This window comes from Gopherus evgoodei, chromosome 6 (genome assembly GCF_007399415.2).
Source record: "Gopherus evgoodei ecotype Sinaloan lineage chromosome 6, rGopEvg1_v1.p, whole genome shotgun sequence".
NCBI classification, from domain to species: domain Eukaryota; kingdom Metazoa; phylum Chordata; order Testudines; family Testudinidae; genus Gopherus; species Gopherus evgoodei.
The window spans coordinates 41,118,288-41,142,094 of record NC_044327.1 but is presented as its reverse complement, the minus strand read 5'-3'; the positions used below and the strand labels follow the sequence as shown (position 1 = coordinate 41,142,094).

Here is a 23,807-nt window from a genome sequence, read left to right as displayed (position 1 = left end):
GTTATGGAGACAAGGTTATGTCAGCCAACTGATAGGAGTCTGAGTTCATGTCTCTGGTGAAGACACACTATGCCAGCATAAAATAATCACCTCCACAAGTGGCAGAAGTTTCTCTCCCGCCAACAGCGCTGGGCACACAAGTTGGTGTACTGATGTTGCTCAGGGGGTGGTTTATTCATCCCTTGGAGTGACATAAATTATGCTGACATAGGCTATAGTGTAGACAGCCTTATTCTGCATCTGCCAACTACTTCAAAAGAATCAAATGGATGTCCCAGACCAGCAGGTGTCTTGTGACTTTGTATGCTGGAGGAAGGACAGGTCAGTGATGCAGTCTGTGTGCCCAAGCCTTTTACTTCTGAAGACCTCATTAGATCATCATATATAGTTTGAAACAATGGTAAATCTGTGATTAAAATAAGGCTCAGAACTGAAGTAGCAGTGATATGTTTTCAGCTTAATTCACAGCTGGTAGATCGGAATGCACTTCCATTTTCTGTGTTTCGGATCATGATTAAATGGTTTTCATGAACAAAGTACCTAAGCTGGTCATTCTGATCATGCATTTCCTAGGAAAACTAGACAAATCAAAGATGACTACTTTCAGATGGATTTAAGCATCTGTTGAACATCATCATAGAAGAAATTGACATAAGTCAATCATTAATGGAAAACCTGTTTAAATGTCATTTGAAGGTTATCTTGTTAGCAGGCTGGTTAATAATCCTTATCAATAGTTTTGTTGCAAGGCAAGCTTCTAAAACCTTATCTGTTAGATATTATAATGTGTAATACTTTAACTTCATTTCAATAACTCCATTGCCTTACTCTTCTTGCTTTGAAGTGCTAAGCTTCTTAAGGAATATTAAGGACTTCAGTAAAATAAGATCAGTCATGTCTTTATCCTATAAATGAGGAAAACAGTAAAATAAAATGGACTTACCACCTACAGGGAGGGTAGAGTATCTAGCTCTGAACAATGTCATGTATAACACATAATTTAGATGGCTGGGTAAACTTGGGGTTTTTTTGGTAGAAATTAAAGAGTTCGTTGCAGATAAGAGCTCTTGTTTATTGGGTGTTGTATTAATGGACAGCTTCTGGAACTGCACTATTTCATCATAGAAACAGGTGCACATAATCCTGCAAATGTCGTCTTGACTGTTTTTGCCATCTGTATCTCCAAGCAGTTGCCAAGCCCTGCAAAGGAGATTTCAGTTCAGAATAGGAGTAATCCAATCTGCAGGTTTGGGGAGCTGCTTACATGCCATAGAAAGATAAAGGGGTTTACACAGACAAATGTATAGACCACACCCACCTGGAAACTCCTTATGACTTTTGTTGTGAAAAGCCTCCAGAGTATTTCATGGATTTTGTGGGGAAGCCAAAATCAGGACAGAGAACTTCCATTTTATATTCTTTCTTTTCGCCATGAGTTTTCTGGCCTTTGTATATGGGCATGAGCCAGCAGAAATTCATTCATAGCTACTGGACCTGATTCTCATCTAATTTTAAACTGGTGTGGAGTTACTCGGTTCGTGTCTGTGCTAGTGTGAGATCAGAATTGGGTCTGCTATGTCTAATATATATTACATGTTGCACTGTGAATGCCTGTGACAAACTACCAATATTGAGGATTGCTAAGGAAGTGTAGTGCCATACTCCAGCAGTCACTTTTCCTGCAAGTCCACTGCTGACCAAAGTCCCGGTTATGCATTAGAGGCTGTTAGAGGCTGTTGTTTCTTAAACTCTTAAATCTAGGTAGAAATGGCAACAATGCTCTCTTGCAGCTGCTGTTCTGAACATATGGGGAGGTGGGGAAGACAACCTTGAAAGCACATTAACGACAAAAAAGGTGACCATATTTTCAAAACTGAAAACCAGGAAAATTGTGATAACATATTTTCAAGTTGTGAAAGACACAGAAAAGGACACTTAAAAAAATGTTAATGTTGTTACTGCCAGCTTCTGACTTGGAGTAGAGGATTTTTTCCACTAGCTTATCATTGAGTTAATTATCATGAAACATTGAACAAGTGTCATTTAACATTATTTCTCTGAGCAAAAGAACAACTTTGACAGTGTCTACATCATTGTTTTTCTTTTTACTCCAAACACTAGTCATTACTCTGAACCCTAGTTCCACTGAATTGTTCCTGGTAAACAGAACAAATTCCACATTGTATAACAATATTTTATGAACAAATATGTTGTGACTATAAAAAAGCCAAATATGTTGATGATTGTAGTGGGGAAAAAACATACATTTCAGGTGTCATAAAAGAAGATCCTGAGACTCCAGGACATGACATGAAAATGGGACATATGATCACTTTAATTGGTGTCTTACTTCACATTAAAATACTTTTGTAAGACTTGACTGTAAAACACTGCTGGTTATTTTATTTTCCTGTTAAACCTTTTTAGTCCAGATACTAAATTTAGCAAACATAGAATTTATTAATAATACATGACTAAGCCTGCTTCATGCAGAATAAGTTCAGGGCAATCTCAGTGGTTTCCAAATATTCAAGTAGTGTAAGAATGGTGGGTTGATGTCAAATGGCTAAAGAATATGTTTTCAATTAATTAATTTTTGAACTTATAAATCATGAAGACTTTTTAAAATTAAAGACTCCAGAAAAATAGAGGCAGTTGTATGAAATCCATGAATTTTTAATAGCTAATTTATACATATTTAAAATATTGGTGTGCTTTTTTCTTATGGAAGATGCAGTTAATTAGTAAAGCAAATAATATAATGAAGGTAAATTTTCTTGCTAAAAATGTTAAATATAAACATATATTTATTATTAACCATGAACAAAGCAACAAAATAAGAGATAATCAAAACGTTCTTATATAATTATAAAAATATAGAGAACAAGCACAACAAAATAGTTTAATCCCTCCTTAAAATATCCTTGTTTCTTCTTTCCTCATCTGATAGGGCCGGTGATGCTGGGAGTTTCTATTTGCCAAACACTCTGCATAGTCCAAATAACAGACTCCATTATCTTTATCTTCGCACAGAACCCATTCTGAGTAGTATAATAATTTCTTCCAGCAATACAACAGTGTCGTATAAATGTCGTGGAATTTACTTGATTTTATAAATACTGTGCTTTATTGTATATTTTGAAAATAAGGGTAAATCCTTTAGCACGTGAACTTTGTAATAAAACCTCTGGGTTGTTTGTTTTTCTAACTCATCCTTTATTTTCAGCGCTTGTATTGTATACTCAAAACTTGATTAAAATTTGAATATACACTGTGTAGCATTATGCCTTAAATGATGTATGGAGTCACATACTATGTGCGCATAGAATCATAGAACTGGAACTGACTTTGAGAGGTCATCTAGTCCAGACCCTACACTCAAGGCAGGGCTAAGTATTATCTAGACCATTCCTGACAAGTGTGTGTTCAACCTGCTCTTAAAAATCTCCAATGATGGAGATTCCACAACCTCCCTAGGCAATTTATTCCAGTCTTTAACCACCCTGACAGTTAAGAAGTTTTTCCTAATGTCCAACCTAAACTGCCATTGCTGCAATTTAAGCCCATTGCTGCTTGTTCTATCCTCAGAGGTTAAGAACAGTTTTTCTACCTCCTTCTTGTAACAACTTTTTATGTACTTGAAAACTCTTATCATGTCCCCTCTCAGTTCTCTCTTCTCCAGATTAAACAAACCCAATTTTTTCAAACTTCCCTCAGGTGATGTTTTCTAGACCTTTAATCATTTTTGTTGCTCTTCTCTGGACTTTCTCCAATTTGTCCACAGCCTTCCTGAAATGCGGTGCCCAGAACTGAACACAATAGTCCAGTTGAGCCTAATCAGCGCCGAGTAGAGCGGAAGAATTACTTCTCATGTCTTGCTTACAATAATCCTGCTAATACATCCCAGAATGATGTTTGCTTTCTTTTTTTTTTTTTTGGTGACAGCGTTACACTGTTTGACTCATATTTAGCTTATGGTCCACTATGCCCCCCAGATCCCTTTCCACAGTATTCCTTCCTAGACAGTCATTTTCCAGTTTGTATGTGTACAACTGATTGTTCCTTCCTAAGTGGAGTATTTTGCATTTGTCCTTATTGAATTTCATCCTATTTACTTCAGACCATTTCTCCAGTTTGTCCAGATCATTTTGAATTTTAATCTTATCTCCCAAAGCACTTGCAACCCCTCCCAGGTTGGTATTGTTTGCAAACTTTATAAGTGTACTCTCTATACCATTATCTAATCACTGATGAAGATATTAAACAGAACCAGAAACAGAACTGATCCCTGCGGGACCCCTTTCATTATGTCCTTCCAGCATGAGCGTGAACCACTGATAACTACTCTCTGCGAACAATTTTCCAACCAGTTATGCACCTACCCTATTAGTAGTCCATCTAGGTTGTATTTCCCTAGTTTGTTTATGAGAAGGTCATGTGAGACAGTATCAAATGCCTTATTAAAGTCAAGATATACCACATCTACCACTTCCCTCCTATCCACAAGGCTTGTTACCCTGTCAAAGAAAGCTATCGGGCTGGTTTGACACAATTTGTTCTTGGCAAATCCATGCTTACTGTTGCTTATCACGTTATTATCTTCTAGGTGTTTGCAAACTGATTGCTTAATTATTTGCTCAATTATCGTTCCGGGTACAGAAGTTAAGCTGATGGGTCTGTAATTCCCCAGGTTGTCCTTATTTCCCTTTTGTAGATGGGCATTATATTTTCCCTTTTCCAGTCTTCTGGAATGTCTCCCATCTTCCATGACTTTTCAAAGATAATCGCTACTGGCTCAGATATCTCCTCAGTCAGCTCCTTGAGTATTCTAGGATGCATTTCATCAGTCCTTGGTGATTTGAAGACATCTAACTTGTCGAAGTAATTTTTTACTTGTTTTTTCCCTATTTTAGACTCTGATCCTACCTGGCATTCACTATTTTAGATGTCCAATTCATGTGAAAACCGAAACGAAGTCATTAAGCACCTCTGCCTTTTCCACATTTTCTGTTATTGTCTTCCCCACTCAATGAGTAACCAAGGCTTGCTCTGTCCTTGGTCTTCCTCTTGCTTCCAATGTATTTGTAGAATGTTTTCTTGTTTACTTTTATGTCCCTAGCTAGTGTGATCTTGTATCATACCTTGGCTTTTCTGATTTTGTCCATACATACTTGTGTTATTTGTTTATATTCATCCTTTGTAGTTTGACCAAGTTTCCACTTTTTATAGGACTCTTCTTTGAATTTTAGATTAAACCAAGATGGTCTCTTGCCATACTTCCTATCTTTCCTACATAATGGAATAATTTGCTCTTGTGCCTTTAAAAATGTCTTTGAAAAACTGCCAACTGTCTTCAATTGTTTTTCCCCTTAGACTTGCTTCTCATGGGATTTTACCTACCCACTCCCTGAGTTTGCTGAAGTCTGCCGTCTTGAAATCCATTGTCTCTAATGTGCTGTTCTCCCTTCTACTATTCCTTAGAATAGTGAACTGTATCATTTCATGATCACTTTCACTCAAGTTGCCTTCCACTTTCAAATTCTCAACCAGTTCCTCTATTTGTCAAAATCAAATCTAGAACAGCCTCCCCTCTAGTAGCTTTCTCCACATCCAGTCATTCCGGGGATAGTGTATATGTCTATGGACAATATTGTCCAAAGCTCCCCGGTTTATTAAGTGACATTATTGTCAGTGTTGCGCAGAAGTTTTTAGGAACTGAACTCAAAAGCATGTGGAGCCCTCCTTTAAATCTCAACAAATGACTTCGAATCCTAAGGTGTGTATTGGGGAGGTTGGGTAGTATGGAGTAGACCCAATCCTGACAAATCAGTTGATGCTGTGGATGCTAGGTAGCTCCTGAAGATCAGGCCCAAGGTGTCCGAGGCTTTGAGCCCTCAAAATTATCTTCTTTTTTTTTTTTGGGGGGGGGGGGGGATCCCAGGAGTACACATTTGTAGTCTAATATGATTGAAAGTATTTTATCCATTTATTGCTGCCACTTTTTAAAAAGGAAAATGTTCATTTTGAAATACACAGGTTCTAATTTTGTCCTTTGAATATGAGTGCATGGCTGCCATTGACTTTCACTGAAGTTATACCCGGGCATCTGAGAGCAGAGTTTGGACCAAGGGACATATTTTAAGTTTTTAAGAAAAAATATAACCACATCCATCTCTCTTTGTATCAAAGTCAGATACAAGAAAAATGTGCTTTTACTAAATGCGAATGTACTTCAGGTTACAATTAACACATTAGCGAAGTGAGTCGAGTGCTAGAAAGCCTGTGTAAATTGCAATAAACCATAAATTATTGGCACCTGAGGCTTTTTAATGTGCTGCATGAGGAAATCAATTTACTGAGGAATGAATGCATGCAAAAAAATAACAGCACAAAAATATGCTCAAATGATGGAGCACGTTCTAAATCCATTACATAACAAACCCTGGCTAGTACAAACTCATTATTTGATTCAGTGTTTCGCCCACTGTAGCTGTCGGTCACTTTTGTCTTATGTGTTTCCCATCAAAGATCTCAGCTCTGATCACCATGACCATATTCATTCATTATCAATATGGGCAGGAAACAGTGCTTCTCTGGTTGCCCTCAGTGTCACTCCAACAACTGCGCCATAAGTATTGCTCCAAGAGAAACAGTTCCTGAACATTTGAAGATGGGAGTTTTGCCTGAAATAAGGTGCACAGGCTTGGACCTGAGTGGGGCATTCCAGACAGCAACTCCCTACAGCACAATTGCCTTTCTTCTCACTACCATGAGCATCATTTTTGTGACACAGCACTAATTTTGTCAGTCTGTAGTCATGGCCAACTACAGTCCTGTCAATCCTCCTCCTTCCACATTGTAAACTGTATGCAGCTTTTTTCCTAAATGTTTAGGGCTCAGTTGTGACTAGCCTGTTCAGGTCAGGGATGTGAGAACGAGCAAGGAGAAGCTAGTCACAATTGCAGAAAGTACAGTACAGGAATCACTTAAAGCAAGTGCCAACAGTGCTATTGGTCTCTGAAGGCGGGGCCTGAGTTCAACTGGTGTGGTGAGGGAATGCGTACTGTACCCTTTCCAAAGATGTAACAATAGCCACTCAGACCCTGCCCCTCAGCCGCACACACTAGCTCAGTTATCAATGGGAAAACTGTGCTTCATGTATCCTGGTCTCATGAAAACATGCTAACAAAGTGATTTATTAGCTCTGTCTTCTTGCAAAATTGATGATTTAAAAAAAAATCCATTTGTCAGGTTCACTTCACTCAGTCATCAAAATACATTCCTTCTATTCAGTCATCAGTTCCATTTCATCCATCCACCCAAATTCATTCTATTCACCTATTCAGCAGTTTCACTTTACATAGTAAATTACTTTGCATATTGAACCCACGTCCCACATATAGCAGCATAGCCTGCCATGGCCAGGATGTCATATCCAAACACTGAGGATGAGGACATATATGCTTCAGTCTATTCAGTAAGCAACTGATTACAAAATCCTGCTTGCACCATTTTCCAGTGTACAACTGAATCACAGTTCTGAAAGTTTGCAGTAGTGTAACATGTGTATCATATGCCTGGTGCCAAATACCCAAAATGCTAATTAAAATAAATGTATGATTTCTATCTGTTGGTTGCCTTTTCGTAAATAAGAAGCTATTCAAAATGCCTGAGGAGCTTTCATTTTCTTTCACTGCCAAGGTTAGATTATTTTATTGAATTGTTTGAAGGTTAATTAAATATTTTTTATCTGGAACTAAAGTTAACAGTGACCTTCAAAAGAGTTTAATAAAAATGGGACTTTTGTGCCCTCTGTGCTTTATTTGGATGTACAAAGAAGTTCTTAAAGTGGAGTCTGGATTGGTTTGGGTTTTTTTCACTTTAGAAATTCTAGCGATGTCAATTATAGTCTTCTCTGGTTTTTCTAGAAGTTTGTTGGGGATCCAATTGACTTTGATTTAAGTGCCCAATATAGACACACCTGATCCTACAGAAATATTAAAAATAAAATTTGTGCTAGAGAAATGTTTCTCCAGTAATATTATAGAATTGAGTAATTTGTTATATAATTTTAAATGTCATGTTCATTGGTCATATTATGAGTGACTTTTGTAGCTTTATTTACATATGCGTTAACTATTCATGAGGCTTTACAGCTCCATAAGAACCTACACCTGGAGGAATGTATATTCAGTTTATTTTCTAAGGGCCAAATCTTGGTCCTTTTTGAAGCTAAGGGAAGTTTCTTAGCTGACTTGAGTAAGACCAGAATATTGTCCCCCATGCATTCTAAGGACCTGATCAATTCTACAAGGTTATAAATGCCTCGTGTGATTGGCTGATGCCCTTCATTTTAACTGACTTCAGTGATATCCAGGTTGCCCAGCATCTCGCAACAGCAAATACTGGTTTTATATATTAAGTACATATTAAGTATTCACAGGCATAAATGTAAGAGGGATACTGTTTTACAGGGGAGAAGATAATACTATGCATGTGAATTTAAAAAAAAAAAAAAAAAAAAAGAGGATCACTGCAGAACTATACTGCAAGTTACTGAAGAGTGAAGATGGAGGGTGTCTCTCTCATTCCAGGCTGTAATCAGCAACCTTGAGTGCCTCACAATGCTTTGTTGTTGTAGCTCCCAACCAGGGCCACTCACAAACAGCCTAACATTGTGTAGTGTCTGTATATAGCTGCAGCCCTGGTCCAGCCACTCTGATCCCAGCAGCCTGTCAGCAACACACCAGTCAAACTCTAGCTTCCAACAGACTTGGTTACTACTTGCAGGGCCGACAGACTCCCAGTCCCAAATTTTCCCAGAAAATGTGTGTTGCCCTTTCCAGCCCCTGTCCTGGACAGTCTAGATATTAAAGGTCTATTGTCTTGTAAAGGGTCAATTTTCAACAGTTTGCTACTTTAAGTGGTGTTACCAAACAGTTCAGTTTAAACACAACACCAGATTAGTTTAGATTACAATTAAAACAAGTGTATTTAACTACAGAAATAGGCTGTTTTCAGTGTGTACAAATATAAAGGTATCAAAGTCAGAAATGGTTACAAGAAAAATCAAGATAAAATGCTTCCTAGTAGCTAAAATTTAACAAGCTAGACTTGGCTCAAGGTAAATCCTTACCACGTTTCCTGCAACTGTGCCGATGCATATAGATTTGTTTCTGTCCCCCTTTGTTGCCAGAGAATGCCCTCTTGACAGGTGATTACCAACCAACTTTGACACCTGGCTAGAGGTGTCAGCTTGTCCTTTGTCTCTGAGAAACAAGTTTCCTCCCTCCCCAAACTGTTATTTCATTTACTGTTCATAATTCTTCATAAACATTTTGTATATACATTACACAAGAATATTCATGATCAGTGTGTTACTAGTTTATGAATGATACCTTGCAAGGCATATTTTGCACAAAGATTATTACGATAATGTGTAGGATGTGACTATAGGGGTGCTTTTGGTCACAGAAAGATTTAATCCAATTACTATTTTATAAAGTGCAGAATAAAGAAACAAAACCTCCTGACCTCTTAAATTATTTTCTATTTCCAGTAATAGGGAATAAAAGAAAATCAAAGTAAAAGTGGATAAGAAGAGACCATGGTTGATGAAGAGCACTTTCTGCACTCCTGATTTAAAGAGAAGAATTTGCTGAGCCTAATAGACAGAGTAATAATCAGTGGAACTTATCTCTTGAGAAATGTCATGGAAACCTTGAACAGTGGAAATGATAGCTAGACTCGACAGATGTAACATGAAACATTCCACACTTTGCTATCATGTGCTGTTGCTTGCTAAACTGTGAAGAACTGCATAAACTGTATTTAAGATGCTTTCTATACTAGTGCCAATCACCTTTTTTGGACTTGAAAGTGATATTTTCCTATTGACTCTCATGATTTCATTTGCATGTATTCAGTGATTGTGTACAAGCAAAATATGTAATCTGCTTTACCTATTTAAAGATCCATCATCAATACAGTGGTAAATAAAATTAATTCCACTTTTTTCTCCCCTGGAATCATAATTACTTAGGCCCATATTGTTGGAAGTCCAAATTGATTTCAAACAAGGATTAATGTAAATGTCCGCACTTACTTTATGGACAATAGCCTCTAAAGATATTTTCACTGTTTGTTAGTGAAATGAGAAGAAAAGCTATTTATAACAAGGCCTTATGTTGTGTACATACATTATTTGAAATGTGTGATTTAGTTTATTGCTTGTAAAAGAGAAATTATGTAATTTATTTAGTAAATACTACTGTAAACTATAGTTTTATTGACAAATAAAATATTTTGTTCTCAGAACCTATGGTGCATCATCTCAAGCTGTTTCTGGTCTCTACACTTCCTGTTCTTGTCCTTCTGACCCTTTCTAAGAGAATCATTATTTATACACTATGCCAAACAGTATATAACAGGTAATCTGTCCCATATCGCCTCACATAGAAAAGAGGGTGGAAAACACAGTTTACTAGAAGGAGAAAGGCAAAGGAACAGATGCAACATGTATGGTTTGATAAATGTTGCAGACCTCTAACCATGTGCAACAATTGCCAGGCAAAAAGAGGTAGAAGCATTCTGGTTCCACACAGGAGCAAACTTTAGTCATAGCAGGGTAAGGTCTGCTAAGCATCATTCTAAGAATACAGACCTTGATGTGGGAGCATATTTAGGAACTTCACAAATGTCTCTTTAAGGTGTATGGAAACTATTGGGGATGATTCTCTCTCTCCCAAAAATCACATTCCTTGCAGAGTGGATAAAGCATAAGACACTGGAGCTGGGACTTCTGTAGAACCTGCAATGTGAGGATTTTCCCCAACATTAACAAATTAACCTCTGTACCTTTGTGAAGTAGGTGACTATTATCCCCATTTTACAGATGGGATGGACAAATCCAGGTCATACAATTTGTTCAAGTACATAGAAAATCAGTGGCAGGGCCAGGACTAGAACCTCATCTCCTAATTCCTAGCTCTGTGCTTTATCCACTCTCAGGAAGATGACAGTTCCCAGTGGCACCCTGGATCTTAAGCAACAGAGAGATCTATGCCCTGTGAGCAAAACTGCTGCATATAATGTGTACATGTGGGATAACTGCCTCCTGCTTACTGCATAATCTATAACAAATATAGAATATGTCTATGTACAAAATAAATTTCACTGAAATGTTTTGTTTCATAAAAAACCAAAATTCCTAGTTTTTGGCATCAGAGACTTTTTTCAAAACAGATAGATGCTTAATTTTTCTTGGTAGATTCATGTCAGTTTTCCAGTTACCTCTAGCACTACAGAATGCCCAAATCACTTATCCTTAGCAAGACCCCAGAAAAAAGAAATGTATTGAAAAGTGACCTGTCTATGCAAGGATGCATTTTTATATTGTGTAATTCTCAAATAACATGCTTTCTTCTGTGTAGCTGCTTAAAAGGCTTTATAAATGAAAATGCTGTAATCTTCAGTGGGAATTTGCTCCACATAAAAAGATTACATATCATGTTCAGTGTGTTTTTATTTACTGTCACCCCAGCATTGCCTGCTTTCCCCCTTGAATAGAAACAGCCATCCAATGCAGACAAAAGAAAATCCAGGTTAGATTACAAGTATTAATGGAAAGATTCTTTTCTTTCTAAGGTTCGCATTCTAAGTGTGCATTACTGTGTTCCTGTTGATATGATTTTCCAATCAGTGTAGACAATGGACTTTGTGAAAGGAAGTCCAGTGGAGCACTCCTGATGGCCAATGGTTCAAGCCTGACCCAGAGAAGGTCTAATGCGCTCTAATGCTTGAAACCGTATGAGAAAATCTTACTACAAAATAGGTTTGGAAGGACTCTGCATGTCTCACCCTTAAGTAACTGGATGCTATTTAGTTTGCACAGAAGGCTTTTAAGTAAGTTTTTGAAGGATCATTTTATGCAGATCAATGAGAGTTAAAAAGGGGACACCTGCCAGAAAAAAAATAAAATATGTGCAAGAAGACTTGGTCACCAAATATTAGGTTTTCTGGTCTAGAAGAGGGTCATCTTAGCTTATTTCTTCAGGTCTAGGCAGATAGAACACCCTATAGGGAACAAAAGGTGAAGAAGTAGGACACAGAAATGTGCATACGCAGGTATTTCAATTCTTTAATATAAATATGAACCTCCCAGAAGAAAAGGCAGATAGTTGATGTCTACTAGGGGAATGTATGGGGAATAATTTAGGCTTGTTATATGTGACCTTGTAACTGATACTGTTCTGTAATCCTGTGGAATTCTTGGGCAGAAAAGTAAATCAAGGTGTCATTTGCATTTAACACGATTTTGTGGCATATTCCCTTGACTGAAAAACTGGATACTTCTGCACCTCTTCTAAAATTTCAGTACTGAGAAAACCACCAAACTCCTACTTTGATATATTATTATTTATATTAGTTAGGTGGTGTTGGCTTTACTATACCACAGGATATCTTTCACCATTACGTGCCTCAAGCCAGTGAACAGCAGACAGTGATAAAGAGCAAATCAGCAGCACTCTGTCTATTCAGCACATATGCCACTTGTTGAGTCATTTCACAATGACGTGCACATTTGCTTTCAATATTCTATCTGCTTTTTCCAGACTATAAATAAAAGGCCTGACCCTGCACACAACTCCTTTTTATGTGAAACTCTTGTAGAAGACCATGGAAATCGGCATGCAGAGCGCTTAGAGAAATGAAGTGTGGTATGATTTTTACCGATTTTTTTTTCAACTTTCTATAATTACCTTACATGATTTAAGTCCCTTGTGGGACTTGCATGATTTAAAAAATATTAAAGCTTTGAACTCTATACAGGAACATCCCCCAGGGGCTCAACACGCTTTTAAGAGATGGGTATTGTTGCTCTCATTTTTCAGGTGGGGGAGATTAAGACACAGAAGGGTTCAGTGGTATAGAGCATTAGACATGGAAGGTAAAATTCATCCCTATGCAGAGAGGCAGCATGCAACCTGTGCATCACTTAAGCTCTATTTTGAAGACTTAAGTAGTGAATAGGCCTTGTGCTATTCTCTGTGCTAAAGCAAATATCACTTTAAGAATTTAATGCCACTGTGTTGGGGTGTTGAGTTTTACCCTTAGCTTAATCAGGACAAATTCAAAGATACTGTGCACAACCTCAAGAGGGGAAAAAACAACAACAAAAACCTCTCTGCTTAAGAATTAATAAGCATGGGTGAGCATGACTGGCTAAATATTCCTGAACTCTGTCTACAGGATTATGCCTTTTTAGCTGTACTAAGCCCCTTCTATTTGGAATTAATTACCTAAAGATGCGTGTGATATTAGAACTAGACATTTGGCTGGCTTTTGGTAAGTAGTCTTTTAATTTCACACTTAATTTGCTGATCTGAAGCTATTTTTGTGAACAGCATATAACATTTTTGTGTTCAGCATATTTTGTGTTTGGCATATAAAAGGCAAATGGTATTATAAATTATAAATGAAAAGACTGACTTGGTTCTTTGTTCTGAAGGGGATAAAAGAAACGATGAGAAATCCAAGTAACAATAATTGCAATGTTTAATGAGGGAAACTTATTCCAAAAATCTTAAATTATAAATTCTCTCACACACACACACAACCTTCAAAACATTATTTCAACTTTCAGATATTAGCTAAACAAGACTCTTTCAATACAGACAACTGGCATATACAATTGGTTGCCTCTTCATTCATTCATTCATTCATTCATTCCTGCTTTTAGTCACTTATCCACTCAATAAATTAGTTTATCCTTCATTAGAACACAACCCAGTCTCTGTGATTACTTTGGAATTTTGTGCACTCAAGCTTTAGTGAGTGACTCCGCACATTCAAAACTTAGTTTTGTGCATATGAACTATACTGGGCACACACAAATTGATAGACTGTAACTATTATATTTGCATGCACAAAGCAGCTGAAGTTTGTAACACTGCAAGTGGATACTTCTGAAAATCTGGTCTGAAGTATAGAACATCAATTTCATTCCCAAACATTCTCACCACAGTGTAATTTCAAAGAATTGCTTTCTTGTGATAAATTTAGACAATTTTGCCGATGACATTTGCTTTCTATACTGGAGAAAAAACAGTTTGTTTAACTTTGTTAGTCAATTATCTTTGTCCATACTAAAGGCAAAATCATTAAAGAACCTCAGTTACTGCACAGGGTGAATATCTTCTCTTTTAGAACAAATTGTGAAGGAAAGAATAATTCACAAAGATAAATGGTAAAGGGAATGTAATGCAACACATGTTTTAAAAAGGCAGGTTGATCATGCCAGACTACCCTGATTTCTTTCTTTGAGAAAATAACTGATTTTTTTCAGGTAAGGGAAGTGCAGTAGATCTAATATTCATGGACTTCAGCAAAGCATTTGTCACAGTACCACAGAGGAAATTATTTAGTGAAATTAGGGAAGAAGCAGATCAGTACAAGAATTGTAAGATGGATAAGGAACAGGCTAAAGGGGAGAAGGCACTCAGTTATGCTGAAAGGTGAATTATTGAACTGGAAGGAGGTTACCAGTGGAGTTCTTCAAGGATCAATCTTGGGAAAAAGCTTGTTTATTTTTTTAGTGACCTTGGCACAAAAAGTAGGAGTGTACTAATGAAAACTGCTGATGATACAAAGTTGGGAGAACTTGTCAATAGAGAGGAAGATTGGAGTATTACACACGAAGATCTGGATGACCCCGAAAACAAGTGGCAGAAATGGGATGAAATTCAATAGTACAAAGTACAACGCCATGAACTTAGGGTCTAATAGTAAAAATTTCTACTGCAAACTGGGGGCTCATCAGTTGGAAACGACAGAGCAGGAGAGAGATACTGGGCATGTGAGCTGATCACAGGATGACTGAGCCACCTGTGAAAAAGGCATATGCGATCCTAGGATATATTAGGTGAGGCATTTCCAATAGAGAGAGAGAAGCATAAATGCTGTTATACAAAGCACTAATAAGACCTCATTTGGAATACTGTGTACAATTCCGGTCACCTATGTTTAATAAACATTCTATACCAACTCAAAATGCTGCATTAAAATGGAAAATGGATTGAGTAAGCCATTCAGTATCAAGACAGCTGTAAGGCAAGGGTTGTCCTGTCTCCCTTTTTGTTTATGCTAGTAATCGACTATGGATTAAAACAATGCAACAGTGATACAAATGGCCTAAAATGGAACAATTCAAGGCTATTTGATCTAGGTTTTGCTGACGACATCACTCAAGGAAGATGCCAACAGACTACAAAAATGCACAAACCAAGTAAAAGTAGTAATGGAGAAGATAGGTTTGAGATACAATGCAAAGAAATGTAAAGTCATGTTAATGGGGATTATAGGGACAGAAATCAAAATTGAAAAATGGAAACTGGAGGAGGTGGACAATTTTATGTATCTTAAAGTACCATGGGCCAAGGTGGTACTTGTTCCAAGGAAATAAGAATCAGGAAGGCAAAAGCTGCATTTGGAAGACTCAAAAACAAATCCTTCAAGACAAAACTGAATGTGTACAAAGCAATTGTTATCGCCATCACAACATATAGCAGTGAGACATGGCAACTTACTAAGAAATAGATGCAAAAGCTGGATGCATTTCATCACAAATGTCTGAGAAGAATATTGGGAATAATATATAGAGACAGGAAGACAAATGAAGTCAGAAAAATGACTGGATAAGGCACCCTCTCACAAGTAATCTAGTAAAGAAGACATCAGTGGCTGGGATATGTGCTGGGAATGGAAAAAGAACACTTACCAAATACCGTCCTTGAATGGAAGCCAGAAAACACAAGAAGAAAAAGAAGACCACAATTAACATGGAAACAAACAGTTCTGAATGACATCAAGCATCTCAACTTGAAATGAGAAGATTTGGAGAGAAAGGCAGTTGACAGGCAAGGATGGCAAACGTGGGTAGCCCAATGTGCAGCAAAGCACGGGACAAAGATCTAAGGGTGTTTGAGAAAAAATAATTTAAACTGGAAAAGGTGCGGAGAAGAGATATTAAGATGAGCAGGAGACTAGAGGGTCTATTTGATGAGAAATGACAGGAAGAGCTTGGCTGGTTTAGTCTAGCAAAAAGAAGGTCAAGAGGAGACATGATTGCTCTCTCTAGATAGTAGGGGGGTAAATCCCAGGGAGGATGAAGAGCTATTTAAGCTAAACAACAATATTGGTATAAGAACAAGTGAATATAAACTGGCCATGAACAAATTCAGGTTGGAAATTAGAAGAATGTTTCTAACCATCAAAGGGGTGAGGTTCTGGAACACCATCTGTGGGGACAAACAACTTAATCAGTTGCAAAAGAGCGTTGAACAAATTTGAGTGCACTATATAAAGGGATTACTTGTGATGGTAGGGGGCAAGGCCCAACAGCCCCCTGCTCTTCTCCAGTTTGTCCATGGACAGTGGGTGACCAGCAGGCTTCCATAAACTAGCCCTTGGCTAGCTCTCCCATTCTGCCTGGGGTCCTGCCCCTCCCTTCCCCCACCCGGGGCAGATGCAGGGTCCGCAACTCCATGGCACCTCACAACTGCCCATGCAGCTCTTACCATGGCCAGTCTGCGACTCTGAGGCCCCACCCCAGCCAGAATCAGGTTGGGAGGAGCTGCGCAGGCAGCTGTGGGGAGCCGGTATGAAGTTGCAGAACCCCCACCTGCCCTGGGTGGGTGGGGAGTCTTGGGGGTAGGCACATGAGCTGGGGGTTGTTCTTAGCCCCCCCTCATTCCAGGCACATGGAGGGTCCTGGGACACACACACCCCCAGACCACCCCCCAGGACATCCACAGCCCCCTGCCCAAGTTTTAGTTAAGCGTATATAGTACAAGTCATGGACAGATCATGCGCCATGAATTTTTGTTTACTGCCTGTGACCTGTGCATGACTTTTACTAAAATATAGTCTCACTTAGAAGCATCCAAAGGTGGGGTCCAGTAGAGCAGACTGGTAGCTGTCCATTGGTGGGGGGTGAAGATTCACCCAGGACAGTAACAAGCTTCTCAAGTGTTAATGTGGAATTCATTATTGTGGGATGTTACTGAGGCCAAACGCTTCACAAGATTTACAAAGGAATGAGACACATCTGGATAACGAGAATAACTTGCTCAGTCCTTAAGTACCTACATGAGAAACTGTGGCACGGTGCTCGTTGAGAAGCCCTTAATCATCTCCTGCCACTCCAGCCCTAATCAAGAGGAATGGATTGGGGCTGGGTGAATAGCCCAGTTCCTGCCTGGCTGCACCTACCAGTCTTATTAGGCAGGGAGGAAGCCAGAGATAGGGGAGGGAAAGAGAAAGGTCAGGCACAGAAGGAAGTGGGAGCAGGCTCCTTGTAGTCTGTTGCTGGTCAGCCCTGTTGTAGGCAAAGTAGCTCTGAAGCCTGTATATAGTTGGGAACTGGTGGTGGCAAACCTTTTGAGAATAAAGAGCATGGGTGTCAGGGCCAGGAAGTGCGGGGCCCAATTCGGGGGAATTGGTGGAATAGGCCTAAAGCCATCCCTGATGGGTGTTGCATTAGACTGAAGTGTCTCTGACTCATTGAAGAGGGAGGCCCAGGGGCTGAATACTCAGGAGCACAGTGTGAACCCTGTTACAGAAACAAAATTTGAACAGTCCTCTGCTATCAATCTAGCAGGCAAAAGTATAACAGGATCCAACAGCTAGAAGTTGAAGCTAGACAAATTCAGACTGGAACTAAGGTGCAAATTAACAACAGTGAGGGTAATTAACAGCTGGAACAATTTACCAAGGCTTGTGGTGGATTCTCCATCACTAGGAATTTTTAAATAAAAATTGAATGGTTTTTCTAAAAGAGATGCTGCAGTTTAAACAGGATTTCATTCAGGCTGTGTTACACAGGACATCAAACTAGATGATTGATCATAATGGTCCCATCTGACCGTAAAGTCTGAGTCTATGAGATGATCAAATCGTTTATATGATCCTGTAGTTTTATAATCTATGAATATCCAGAGTTGTTATAAACACTAACCAATTTTTGGAAGAGAGGTTAAACCTCAGGTTTCAGAGTTTAATCTCTGTCAGGGACTAGAAGGAGAGTAGGGCTAGTGTACATGGGGAAATTAAACTATTCTGCTGTTGCTGTTCTAGAATATCTTATTCCAGTAATTTCCCTGCATAGATAAACTTTTAATGGGAGAGTAGATTATCCCACATCTGCCTAATATTAGATTTCTTATACCTTTCTCTGAATCCTCTGATGCTGGGCACTGTCAGAGACAGAATACAGCACTAATCAGACTACAGGCCTGATCCAGCCTGGCAATTCTTAATTTGATAATCCTCACCTCTAATTGCCTCTACTCTACTTTATGGTCAGACCTCATGACATTAAGCTTTCTAGCAAGATTGGTCTGGGAATTCAATAACAGCCTTTCAGTATTTACAACGATGAGTACTTGTGGCACCTTAGAGACTAACCAATGTATTTGGGCATAAGCTTTTGTGGGCTAAAACCCACTTCATCAGATGCATGGAGTGGAAAATATAGTAGGAAGATATATATACAGAGTACATGAAAAGATGGGAGTTGCCTTACCAAGTGGAGGGTCAGTTCTAACAAGACAATTCAATTAAAGTGGGCTATTACCAACAGAAGGAAAAATTACTTTTATAGTGATAATCAGGGTGGCCCATTTCAAACAATTGACAAGAAAGTGTGAGTAACACAAGGGGGAAATTAGCATGGGGAAATTAGTTTTTGTAGTGACCCATCCACACCCAGTCTTTATTCAGGCCTAATTTGATGGTATCCAGTTTGCAAATTAATTCTAGTTCTGCAGTTTCTTGTTGGAGTCTGTTTTTGAAGTTTTTTGTGGAAGAATTGCCACTTTTAAGTCTGTTATTGAGTGACCAGGGAGGTTGACATGTTCTCCGACTGGTTTTTGAATTTTATAATTCTTGACGTCTGATTTGTGTCCATTTATACTTTTGCGTAAAGACTGTCCGGTTTGGCCAATGTACATGGCAGAGGGACATTGCTGGCACATAATGGCATTATCACATTGGTAGATGTGCAGGTAAACAAGCCCCTGACGGTGTGGCTAATGTGGTTAGGTCTTATGATGGTGTCCTGTGATACATACTTTAATTGAATTGTCTTGTTAGAACTGACCCCCCACTTGGTAAGGCAACTCCCATCTTTTCATGTAGTGTGTGTGTGTGTGTATATATGTATGTATAATATATATATATATGTATATATGCCTACTGTATTTTCCACTCCATGAATCTGATGAAGTGGATTTTAGCCCACGAAAGCTTATACCCAAATAAATGTGTTAGTCCCTAAGGTGCCACAAGTACTCCTCGTTGTTTTTGCTGATACAGACTAACACGGCTACCCCTCTGAAACCTTTCAACATATACTTTCACAGCGAGTTCGAACCAGAAAGTGCAGAGGAAGGGAACAACTGAAACCATTCTCCTCCCCTCCCCTCCCTTCTCATTTTAAAACTTGTTTAAACCTTACAAAAGATTCATTTCAAATTTTGGGTGAAGGCATGCATATATTAGTGTTTTATCCAAACCATCTCTATTCAGCTCAGTACCAGGAAGAAAAAGCATATAAGCAGACTTGAAAGTATTTGACAGCAGTTCAAACAGGTACAAATATATCACAATGCTTCAGTCCATACAATTTAAAAGAAACATATTGTGCCTGATGTGCTATATGTGTGGTATGGGAGTTAATCCAAATGAAGAAAACCATGTAACATTATGTGGATAGGCCAAATTTTAACCTGATTAGTACAAACAAACAAACCTTAATATAGATCTTTCTATGACTCTACTAGTGAAATGTCAAAACTTTGGCAACTCATAGCATGTAAGTCCACCGACGAATGAAAGTCAGGTTTAATCTCCTGAAAAAATAGTTTAAAAAGAAGAAAATGATCTTAATTGCTATTTTTTAAAATCATATTTAAGCACAGATTTTTAAAGGTATTTAGGCATTGCACTCGGTATAACAACACATAACTGATATAGAAACCTAAATATTTCAAAAGGAATCTAGGCACTAAGGAGTCTAAATCTGAAGTGATTTAGACTCCTCAGTGCCTAGAACCCTTCTGAAAATATGTAGGTTCCAAAACCCCTGAAGCAGTGCAACATTGCATACAGAAAGGCCAACATACCTTTACAAATCTGGGCCTTAACCTCTATAAAATGAGTGTGTCTCATAAAAGTTATTACTGGATTTGTTTATTAAAGGCAAAATAAAAGAGGTGTTAATACTAACTGCTGTAGTACAGTCACTGTTCAATTTACATTCAAGAGTAACATGAAAGCAATTTGAAAATGTTTAGAAACTTCTAACTACTTAAGTCATTGTGAGGTCTGTCTAGCACTAGGGAGTAGGAAAACCACCCCTCCAGAAGCTGGAGAAACCATCAGCTCAGGACTGCTGAAATCATTCTCTGTTACTACTAATCTGATGCATTTAACTTCAGCTGTGTCTTGTAAAGTGCTGGTTCATTAACTTTAACGTTGTTGACAAGCTTATTATTTACACATTCTGCTTGACTAGTGCAAGTGCTAACAATGAGGAGAGGACATTTCATCTACAGGAATTCATTGATCCATCTCAAGCAGAGAGAAACCAACATTTCTCAGTCATGGATTGGAATTTACTGAAGATCTCAGGGAAGTGCTACACTACAAACGTACATCGGTGCAGCTCTGCCATCAGCTTAATAAATCCACCTTCCTGAGAGGCTGTAGCTATCTCAGCAGGAGAATCTCTCCGGCCGACATAGCACTGTCTACAAGAGGGATTAAGGTCAGTATAAATACATCACTGAAGGCAGTGGATTTTTCAAACCTTGAGTAACATAGTTATAGAAGTAAATCATGTAGACCAAGCCTAAGGTGGGCACAGTGACCAATGGGTGGGTGGAGCAGGGCAAGCCCCTGCATCCTGACCCCATTTCCACGGCAGGAGTGGCAGGGGGAGGAAAGAGGGTGAAATGCAGGCAGAAAGGGTGGCGAGAGGCCCCTACTTGCTCTAGCCCAGAGGCCCCACAAAACCCTAATCCGCCCCTGGGTAGGCAGACAGAAACTACCACAAAAAAAGCAGTGTTAAAGAGGATGAAACAGAGAATGAAAACTACATTTGAATGTCACTAATCCTTTATACTGTGTCCCTCATTACTTTTAGCAAAGAGAGGAGAGACAAGAATATAAAGGAGGAGGGTTGGGCTGTCTTGAAACAAAATGAGTGTCATATTTATGCTTTGGAATCAAAAGGCAGCAGAAACACAATAGCACAGAAATGCAAGCACCTCTAGGATGAGAGGTTGGTAATCAGTCAGTGTAGGGAACTCTGGCTACTAACAGGGTGAGGTGATTTGCTATGGCTATGAAAAGTGTGAGATCTTTGATGGCTCCAGCAAACATTTACTGTGTGTTTGTATATCTAGATGGTGCTTATGTTTCTCTAGATCTAATGAGTAAAACGTATTTTTCTGAGAACTGTTATATCAGGTTAAGGAAAACAACAAAAGAACGAAAGTAAAGTCTCTAAGAGAGAGCAATGTGTGTGTCTTCTCTGTAACATGCAAAATTATTCTGCTTCATAATATTGCAGCTGCCATCTCTAGACAGCAGACTCCTAGAAATCTAAAGGTGCAGTACACAGAAATCAAAATAATTATTTACTACTGCAACCTCACAGAATTCAGATGTTAGCTGGAACTGTATTACATTTTAAAATGTCACTCTTTGGAAGAAATGGAAATTACACATTTCTCTGTTTTAACGGGAAAGCTCTTTTTCTAGAGGGGATACTTATTTCCATTACACTTTCTATTTTAGTAGATGGGACCCTTTACTGGATCAGTATAAGGTCTTTTCTATACAGGGGAAATTGCCCAGAATATCTATTGCAGAATAACTCCCTTCATGGATATTATTCCAGAATGAGTCATTTTTTTCCTGGAGTAATTATTCCATTTTGTGAGAGCAGTAATTATGCTAGAATAATATCACTTTTATTTTTGAATAGTGTCCACAGGGGGAGACTCAGTAGCTATACCGGTTCATTTTCCTGTGTAGATGAGGCCTTGATTTAAACAGTATGTTACAAACTGCACACTTTTTTCCCCTACCTACCCAATTAAAATCCTGTAGCAGGATATGTATTCTAGTATACACACCCTGCGTCATCCAGTAGAGCAGGGGTAGGCAACCTATGGCACGTGAGTTGATTTTCAGTGGCACTCGCACTGCCTGGGTCCTGGCCACCGGTCCGGGGGGCTCTGCATTTTAATTTAATTTTAAATGAAGCTTCTTAAACATTTTCAAAACCTTATTTACTTTACATACAACAATAGTTTAGTTATATTATTGACTTAAAGAAAGAGATCTTCTAAAAACATTAAAATGTATTACTGGCATGCAAAACCTTAAATTAGCAGTAGAGGGAAGTGCAAGCTCTCCATCTACTGGACCATTAGTGAAAAAGCTGCTCTGGGAATGGAAAAACAGATTTCTAATGAGCAGCAGTGTTCATGCTGAAGTCTGATGCAACAGAATAGATCTTTTTCTGCTCCACAGAGGAACTTCAGTAGTTTTAATCTTACTTGCTGTGTTCTGATATTGTGACTGAACTCAATAGGATCTGGAAAAAATGACATTCAGATTTTTTTTTCCTTCAGGAATGTGTATGGTCTTGTGTGATAACATTTGTGAAAGTTCATCTCATTTACACAGCTGGGTCAACCACAGTTTGTCTTCAGCTGGATGGAAGCATTTGTTCTTAAGAACATTTCACCAGAAATGTTTCCATAGGGCAAGGTTCTTGAAAGTCACTGGGAGTTGTGTTCCTAAGTCACTTTGTACTTTTGAAAATCCCAAACACAATCTACCAGATTCTGGTGTTCTTCAGGGACATGGTATGGTCCAGGTTGGGGTGCTCCCTTTACTGTGTCCATGAAAGCTGGAAGTGTGGCTGAGTGTGGCTATGGCTGTTGCAAGGGGACAGAAGTGACGGAAACCTGTGGAGACTTTTGGTCCTTGTAATGTGAGGCGCCTAGTAGTTTGATGAGCTCTGGAAGCAGGGCAAGGGAAAAACCAGGAGCTGCAGGATCAGCCCTGAGAATACAGACAGGTGGTATAGCCATTGCCAATTCTTCTGTTTTTAGTTCTACTTATTGTAATCATGTATATTTTCTGTAGCATTAAAGCTTTTCTAGACTCTCTCTCTCATTATTTCATACTTCTAAAAATATGCATATATTCTATCAGAAAGGAATGAAACTGAATATATTAAATTCAGCCTCCACTCTTCTGGGTTTAGATGGAAATGTAGCATGTCTAAGTAGTGAGCCCAGGTTTTGCTCTCTTGGAGTGAGTGTGCACGGGGCGGTACAACCAGCCTGGAGTCACACGCTGCCCTCTGTCCCCGTAACCAGACTTTTCTAATTCAGGGAGACCTACCTGGCGCCAAAGCTGGCAGGAGGGGAGGCTGCCGCTAGCACTGACTAGTCAGAGCCAGAACTAGTAAAGCCAGGGGCTTGGAGCAGCGACGTCCCGAGCGCTGAACCGAGGGAGGCTGAGAGCTGCCCGGCTGGGCGCAGTCAGGAAAGGCAGGAGAAGCGGGGAGGGGACCCAAGCAGCCGCTGCTGGCCCATGGCACTGAGTGGGTGGGGCTCTCGGAACAGCCCCAAGGGCTCTGGGCGGTGGCCCTACAACAAGGGGCCGCAAGGGTCGGGCGGCAGCGGACAGCCCCCCGCGCCGCTGGAGGGCGGTAGCTGCGGCGC

The 23,807-nt window shown here is 39.1% G+C and overlaps 1 protein-coding gene and 1 long non-coding RNA gene across 2 annotated transcripts in view; one reads left to right on the top strand and one right to left on the bottom strand.

Annotated features, from left to right (window-relative positions):
- Positions 1-11,445, top strand: part of PIP5K1B (phosphatidylinositol-4-phosphate 5-kinase type 1 beta) — a 123,225-nt gene extending 111,780 nt beyond the window's left edge. Inside the window, exon 15 of the mRNA XM_030568059.1 lies at positions 9,560-11,445. Within this exon, the coding sequence (XP_030423919.1) occupies positions 9,560-9,562 (3 nt within the window). The 3' untranslated portion in view covers positions 9,563-11,445. The remainder of the gene's footprint in view (positions 1-9,559) is intronic.
- The window catches only part of LOC115654095, a 31,544-nt gene extending 7,868 nt beyond the window's left edge, over positions 1-23,676 (bottom strand). The window contains exon 1 of the long non-coding RNA XR_004001089.1: positions 23,485-23,676. This is a non-coding gene — a long non-coding RNA (uncharacterized LOC115654095). The remainder of the gene's footprint in view (positions 1-23,484) is intronic.
- Positions 23,677-23,807: the final 131 nt, after the last annotated feature.